This window comes from Parasteatoda tepidariorum, chromosome 3 (assembly GCF_043381705.1).
Source record: "Parasteatoda tepidariorum isolate YZ-2023 chromosome 3, CAS_Ptep_4.0, whole genome shotgun sequence".
Lineage (NCBI taxonomy): Eukaryota > Metazoa > Arthropoda > Arachnida > Araneae > Theridiidae > Parasteatoda > Parasteatoda tepidariorum.
The window spans coordinates 43,356,353-43,363,998 of record NC_092206.1 but is presented as its reverse complement, the minus strand read 5'-3'; the positions used below and the strand labels follow the sequence as shown (position 1 = coordinate 43,363,998).

Here is a 7,646-nt window from a genome sequence, read left to right as displayed (position 1 = left end):
AAATATTGTTCGTTTGTAAAATATTGCTGTGGGTTTTTATTTTTTAAATGATTAATTTAAGATTAATTTTCTTTATATCTAAAGTACCCTATGTAAAAGTTTTACTTAAAGATGGAAAGGCCTTTTGCAGAGAAGCCACTTTTTTGACATTTGAGTTCCACATTTTCCAAGAAGGATCTCTTACATATTGCACAAAACCATTGCTCTGACCATTGTGCAAAAAAAAAGTTTCGTGTTTGAAGTTTCACGTTTAAGTTTCATTGCTTCAAGATCAGTGAATAAATATCTTAACAACGAGTCCTCAATGCTGCAAAAATAAATTTTAACAAAATTGCGATATATTGGTAGAGAAGAACGCTCTTTTTTAGCAGCAAATGAGAAGCAAAATTTCCCAAAGGAAAACGCAGAAGAAATTGAAAAGACTACTCAGAACATTGGTAAATCATTCGGAAACAGAACGCGTCCAACATTTGGAGAACAATTTCTCAATAATTTTTTCCTTTCCGTTATCAACAAGCACACAACTGATAACTTCTGATTTTAGGATCGCTTACTGTTAAAGATGTGTGTATTAAGGCAAAATAAATTTATTTTGCTTTCAATTAATTATAAATTAAAGGGAAGTTAGTTCATTCCACATTGCTTACTTCATTCGAATGAATAAATGTGATTTTATAAAGTGCAAAAGTGTAATAGTTATAGAATATTCTTCTTCTTCATAGAATAATATACATTTCTGTATCTATATAATACGGAGAACAACAATAAAGAATCACCCGAATTACTTGAAATAGTATCATTTGCGTTGATTATTAATAATTTTTTTATCGTTTTCTTAGCAAGTATTTTTTTTAAATTTTGAATGCTTAATTTAAACTAGAATTCAGCTATTTTGTTATTCAGTTATGAGCTTATTTAACTTAAAATTAAATAAGCTCATTGCGTTTAAGTTAGTGAAATTCATATCGAGATCTTACAATTATAAAATTTTATTGTGTGGTATGTCATCCTAAATTAATGAAGAGATAATCTATAATCTATGTATATATTATTTATGAATGCAATTTTCAAACGAAGAACATTTCAATTTGGAATTCCCCGGATATATATAACAGGTAAGTGTTATGTTTTATATAATAATAAAAAGTTTACTTGCAAATAATTTTTGTCTAATTTGATGATAATTCTCTTCTGAATAATTTTCTACGTCAGATTAAGAACTTTAAGACTAAAAAAAATATAATAAAAAAAGCAATATGAAAATATTTTATAACAATGTAAGGGATTTTTAGAATCGTTTTTTCTTTATCGTAAACATTCCTTATTTTACGTTTTTTAGTTTATAAATAATGATTTTTTATTGAAACTTCGAAAAACTTTTGTTTTTTGCAAAATTAAATGTTGTAACACTAAGTGTTTCTGTATATTTTAATATTTGAAGTAATATGATTCTTCAGAAAAGTATGGAATATGAAGTTTAAATCGACCCTTCATATTAGATCATTAAATTTAATTGTTGTTGTTGTTGTTAATTTACGTCGCACTAGAGCTGCACAATGGGCTATTGGCGACGGTCTGGGAAACATCCCGGAGGATGATCCGAAGACATGCCATCACAATTTTGATCCTCTGCGGAGGCGATGGCACCCCCGCTTACGACCTGCGCGCGAAGTCGAGCACTTTACGGTAGCATAGTTTAACGAGGACCAATACCGCACACCCTCGGTCCCTACGCAGACTGATCCAAGTGGTCACCCACCCGCACACTGACCGTAGCCAGTGATGCTTGACTTCGGTGATCTGCTGGGAACCGTGTCTTCACGATCAGTTCACTGCGGGACTTAAATTTAATAGATTGATTTCGCAGGCATTAGATTTTAACTCTAATAAGAAGACACATATTTTTTCTGTTTATTTACAAATATTTTTCCGCATGTTTTGGATGTTCCTTCTCTAAAAAAAAGCAATTCCATTTTATATTCGCTTGCATGAGAAAGAATATCAAACATTTTTCTTTCTTAAATTTAATAAGACACAATAAGGAAGGAAGATTACCATGCTACATTGAAGAAATGCAACTGATATTCGTGTTGTTTTGCTAGTAGTCATTCGTCTCAAATAACAACGCCCGCAATAGGTCTTTGCTTTCGCGAATAACTATCGTTAACACGCCAGGCAAAACTTGTGATTTTTTTTTGGGGGGGGGGAGCACCCCCGATTTCTTGGGGGGGGGTCCCCTCAAGCTGCGAGTATCCAAGAAATTCGAATCCAAGAATCTCTCTCCTGTAAAACTGTTTCGCTGCTTACATCCACTTCATGCAGGGTAGCGAATAAAAAAATATTTTTACTTTATCTCTATTTTACCCTTAGGGAAAATGGGTGTTGTTCTAAATCTTTCATGTCCACGCACTTCTTGACTAGATCAAATTTAACTTATAGACTCAAATACGGAGTCCTAAGAGTCATAAAATATCAGGCTAACATATAAACTTTAAATAAAAAAGCAGCCCAAGATCAAATGAAAAAAAAGCAGACGATAATTTTGGAGCTTCTTTGAGTTGATCGTTTCCCAGACTGATTTTTTTTTCCACCTGCGTGCATTTTTGATGTTTTTATACATTATATTAGTTGACAGTTTTTTTTCTTCCTTTTCATGATTAGCTTATTCATAATTATCGCTTTGGTGGTTATTTGAATATCAATATGAATACTAAAGAAGGAAAAGAATTTTGTTAAGTCTGATGGGACACCGGTGTTTTATATTGTTTCTCTGACCCTCTAATTACAAATAAAAATATGTAATGGTATTTTTTAATTATAAAAAACAGTCTAATAGTAACTAAAAAAATCTGTTAGAGTATCGGAATTGCATTTGCACTAAAATATTAAATCCCCCCCCAAAAAAAAATAATTTGAAATTTTTTTTTTATTGATACTTAAAAATTTATCAATAATTGATTTTGTTTCGCTTTGATCTAAATAACTGGAAATAAGTGCAAATTTGAAAAATTATTTTTTGTTAGTGAGAGGCGTTTGAAAGATTTTACCTTAACTCAGAAAAAGACACTGGTGTTTCATGCTGTACTTCATAACTATAAATTATTAAAATGCTAAATACAATATTTTTTACTTATTTTGACATAAATTAATGGAAAATAATGAAAAAATTACGAAAATATGTTTAGTTAAAATTTTGAGCCAAAGTGTTGTAAGCGTATATTGCCTATAAACGTGTGTTGCATTGAATTGAAAACCCAATCCTGCCCATTGGACAAACATAATTAATGCAGATTTCACAACCCATGACTTAAACTATTGTGGCGTTCATGAATTTCTATCCAGAAAAAAAAATACTCAGATGGCAACAAGAACTCAATTTTCAATTTCAAGTACCTATAGCCTAGATTAAATTTAATTCGCTCACTGCACAATTTAACATCCTTTTAAATTTTTATCCAAATCGTATTTTACGGAATCAAGTTTTCCTAATGCTGATTTTGCAGTTAGTTTCATAATTATTAGGAAAATTGTTTTCCTTTCGACATCTAATAGGAAAAAAACTGAATAGAAAATATGTTAATGTATGCAAACAAAAAATATTTTAAGTCACTTAATCGAACTTTTAATTAATATCTGAATTATTCGAACTGTAGTTTTTCTTTTAAAGGGATAAGAATTTTTGAGTATCGAAGTATTGCAGAATTTGGAAACTGTGGTTCTAATAGTTTAGTTAAAAGAGCGTTGAAAGTTCAATCTTCTTAGTGTTTTTTGAACTTTTTCGCTTTTCGCGAATCTCTGACGTATATTAAGAAATTCTTGCGTTCATTTATGAAATTGGTTTACTAATTATAAAATTGGTTTACTAATTATGAAACAAAATTTTAAAATTTCATAGAAGTAACGTTACAACTTCTTAAACAATGCAACTTTTAATGGAAAAGTCCACAATTTAAATGAAATGGACTAATTCCAATAGTTTACAGATTTTCAGGTTATTATTGGACCTGAAAAGACCTATTACTGTCTAGATCAGGGGTTGCCAAACTTTTTTGATCATCGACCCCTGTATAATTTTTCGAAATCTCCATCGACCCCTACAAACGTAATTTTCTGTTAATTAAAATAAATCTCTATTAGATACAGTGTTTGTACATTTATTTTATGATTTTAAACATTTATTAAAGTAATAGTACATTGTGTAACAATAGTTTTATGAAAAATATATTAATATTGAAATTTACAAAAATTGGTCAATTTTGAAATTTTCGTAAAACAATACAAAGTGTGCTATAGTTTTGTCGCGGGCTGTACTAATCCATATTATTAAAGCTTACCTTCTTTTTTGTGCATTGATAATTAAAATTGATATCTAAACCAAACGAATGGTTTTATCGAAACAATAACTAATTATCCAAAACTATAAAAGTTTTCATAATGACACTGCAAATATTCGACACAGTTTGCAAAGATAGTTGAAACTGCGTATGATATTTGCATTTGTAACGTCAATGCTCGTCACACGTGACATTTGGACAAGCGCACATATGCATATGACTTATAAACTGCGCTGAGTTCGTGCCACTGCGCGGTGGAACGTAAATACTTGTTTCCCCCCAATAAATATACGTTTATTAATTTATGTTTTATAAAGAAACTGATATTGAGTCAATTATAAAAAAAATTCACAAATTTTACATACTTAATTAGGTATGTGTGATTTGCGTATTCAGAACTGTTTTTTTTTTTAAACCCACAATCGACCCTTCCGATTCGGATCGACCCCCATTCGCCCCCCTGTCTCAGATCGACCCCCGCTTTCGTTAAATAGACCCCTGGGGGGTCTGTATAGACCACTTTGGCGACCTCTGGTCTAGATGAAAGCTTTGGTTCTAAGTTACACTGATTCCATATATTTTTTATTTATTCAGTACTAACTTTTTATATTTATGCAGAAATTTTTTTTAAAAGAAAAACACCAATCATTAATAGCTTTTTCTTTCAATTATGTTCAACAAAAAGCTTTTCAGTATATTCCTGACATAATGGACAAGTTTATCTAATTCCCACAATGTATAAAAATGAAATTTCTGGTACAAACATTCTGAGTCTATTATAAAATTACAGATATTCTCTCATTAAGTGTTTGTAAATCTTTCAAAAATAATTCATAATTTTCTAAAAGTACTATTTATAAGCAAATGACATTGAAAATTTCGAATCTGCTTAGTTGAATGAAAGTTATTAATATTTCAGTTATTTTTTTTATTTTTTTATTTATTTATTTATTTTTTTTTGCACTACACACAAGAAGAGAAAATGGCACGTTTTTTCTTATAACAAACGTCAATTTTCAGAAAATGAGAACAAGAAATATTTTTCAAACATTGAGTACAATAAAACAAAATAAATACTTTATTTTCAACAAATACATAGAAAATGAAATTGCGCCAAAACTCTAAATCTATAACAGAAATGTAATTTTAACATATGAATTCACTAGAAATAATTTTTCAGAATATCTATTACTGCTTATAGAAAGCAGCATTAATTAAGCCATAAATGCAGAAGTAACAAAATTGCTCTTAGAATCATTTTTTCTTATTTTTCTAACGCATTTCGAAGATAATTGTGTATTCTATTAATTTAAAGAACTAATAAAATTTATGCAGAAAAATATATACAATAAATGTAACACTAACTTCAAGAAATTGAAGAAAAAAAACTAGAAATAAAACTAAACTGAATTTATTTTAAACTTTCCTCCTAGAATACAGTAAAAAACTGCAAGAGAAAGTGTTAAAATTGGTTAAATTATTAGTAATTATCTAATTATTAAAATTTAAAACTAAAGTATAAGGCTTTTCCTTAATTGAAATTAAATATCAAGTTAAATAAATCACATTAGCAACAGAATTTAGGCATTAAGGGGTGCGGGGTTATGATCATGACTCCTATATTGGAATCATTTTCATGGAAATGACCTGAATTATTTTCAAGGAAATGATACGAATAACGAAACAAAATGTATTTCTTTTAAATTGAAATTAAAAGTCAGGTGAAGTAATTATGAAATTCAAAATAGGGAAATAGTTCATGAGAAAGTTGTTGTACATTTACAATGACTGAAAGTTCCTAAAACGATGACTTGACTTTTTCGTTGCCACATACAACTTCAAGCTTCGGTTACGCTCATCATTTGAAACTTGAAAAAGTTGAATAAAAATGAACACATATTTTTTGTTTTGCTTTTGTTTCTCATTTCACACCATTTGATGTGATTCTATTTCATTAAATACGCAGGAGACTCATTCCATCCATAACTTCAGATCAACTTTTGCGATTTCTGAACAAGGCAAAACAGGATTCCTGAAAAATGTATGATAATTTAAGAGTAATGAAATGATATTTTAAGAATGAACAGTTAATCTGATGCGAAATTTCTGGTTATAAGAATATTATTATATTCCATAAGAAGAAATGTTAGTCTTGCACATTTAATACTGAACAGCAATTTATATTCGAAGTTAGAAAAAAGATGTAGTTAGAAAATAGCGAAAAACTTCTAAAGTAATTTAGGCAAAAGAAGCATTTTAAAATTTTCAAGTTTTGAGGCTAATTGATGTTCTAGATTTTAAAAGAAATTTAGTTATTTGTTTTGTTTAAAAATCTGATTTATTTTATAGTTGAAATATTTAACTATATTAAGATTCAATTTTTTATAACGCCCTGATGTGAGACAATTGCAGCTACAAGATTGGCAAAGTATTTATTAATTTGAGAGGAATTTGATTATAGACTATGTCAACCTTCATCTATCAAAAGGTAAATCAAGATCGAATCAAGTTAACATGTCTTATATACTAGTAATTCGGTATTTTATATTTATAGTGGTAGTTACGCCACAAATTTTATCCTAAGACTCAAGTTGCAGCTACAAATTTCTGATATTTAAAAAATATTGTTTTTTAAAACGACATCTGTGGATAAGCCTTGTAACTAATTTTTAAAGTTGGTAAGAAAAAATAACTGTGTTTTTTTTTTCCTCACCAAAACACCAGTTTTTTTTCTTCTTTTAAGTCGATTTCGTCTTCATAGTCTGTCAATTTTGCGATCATCGGTAATTTTTTTAATAAAAGAGAATAAGTTTTATGCTTAACAAGCAATCAGTCTTCGGAAACTCATCAAATGCGCTGAAAGCTCATTATAGAAGAACTATTCTCAACTTAAACATGCAAGTAAACGACGTTAGGTGAAAATGTATTTCTACAAGTAATTTCAACAATATGAAAAAAAACAAAAAAAACCTTGTTACGAGGATTTAGTAACAGTGCAAGGCCGTTGTAAGGATGAGAAAGGCGGGACATTTTCGCAGGACTTAGTTTTCCTAAAAGGTATTTTTATTAAGTTTATTATTATTATTTTTTTACTGGGTAAAACACTAACAACAGTTGGGTTTTTAAAAACAAATAAGAGAATTAAATTTACTTTTGCCCTTAAAACTTTGAAAACCTTGCTTTCTTCTTTGATATAGATAAAATAAAAAGGAGGCAAATCTTTATTTTTTTGGGGGACCCCAGGCTGATGTAAGTAAATTAGTGTAAGGTAATTATGAAGACTATTGGCGGTTGACTGCTTTCGCCCGACGA

The 7,646-nt window shown here is 29.3% G+C and overlaps 1 protein-coding gene across 5 annotated transcripts in view; it reads right to left on the bottom strand.

The window, feature by feature from the left end:
* Window positions 1-5,389: 5,389 nt before the first annotated feature.
* The window catches only part of LOC107448435 (salivary peroxidase/catechol oxidase), a 39,422-nt gene continuing 37,165 nt past the window's right edge, over window positions 5,390-7,646 (bottom strand). For all 5 annotated transcript variants that reach the window (XM_043050578.2, XM_043050581.2, XM_043050592.2 and 2 more), the window contains one exon: window positions 5,390-6,366. In XM_043050578.2, coding sequence (XP_042906512.1) covers window positions 6,306-6,366 — 61 coding nt within the window. In that variant the 3' untranslated portion in view covers window positions 5,390-6,305. The remainder of the gene's footprint in view (window positions 6,367-7,646) is intronic.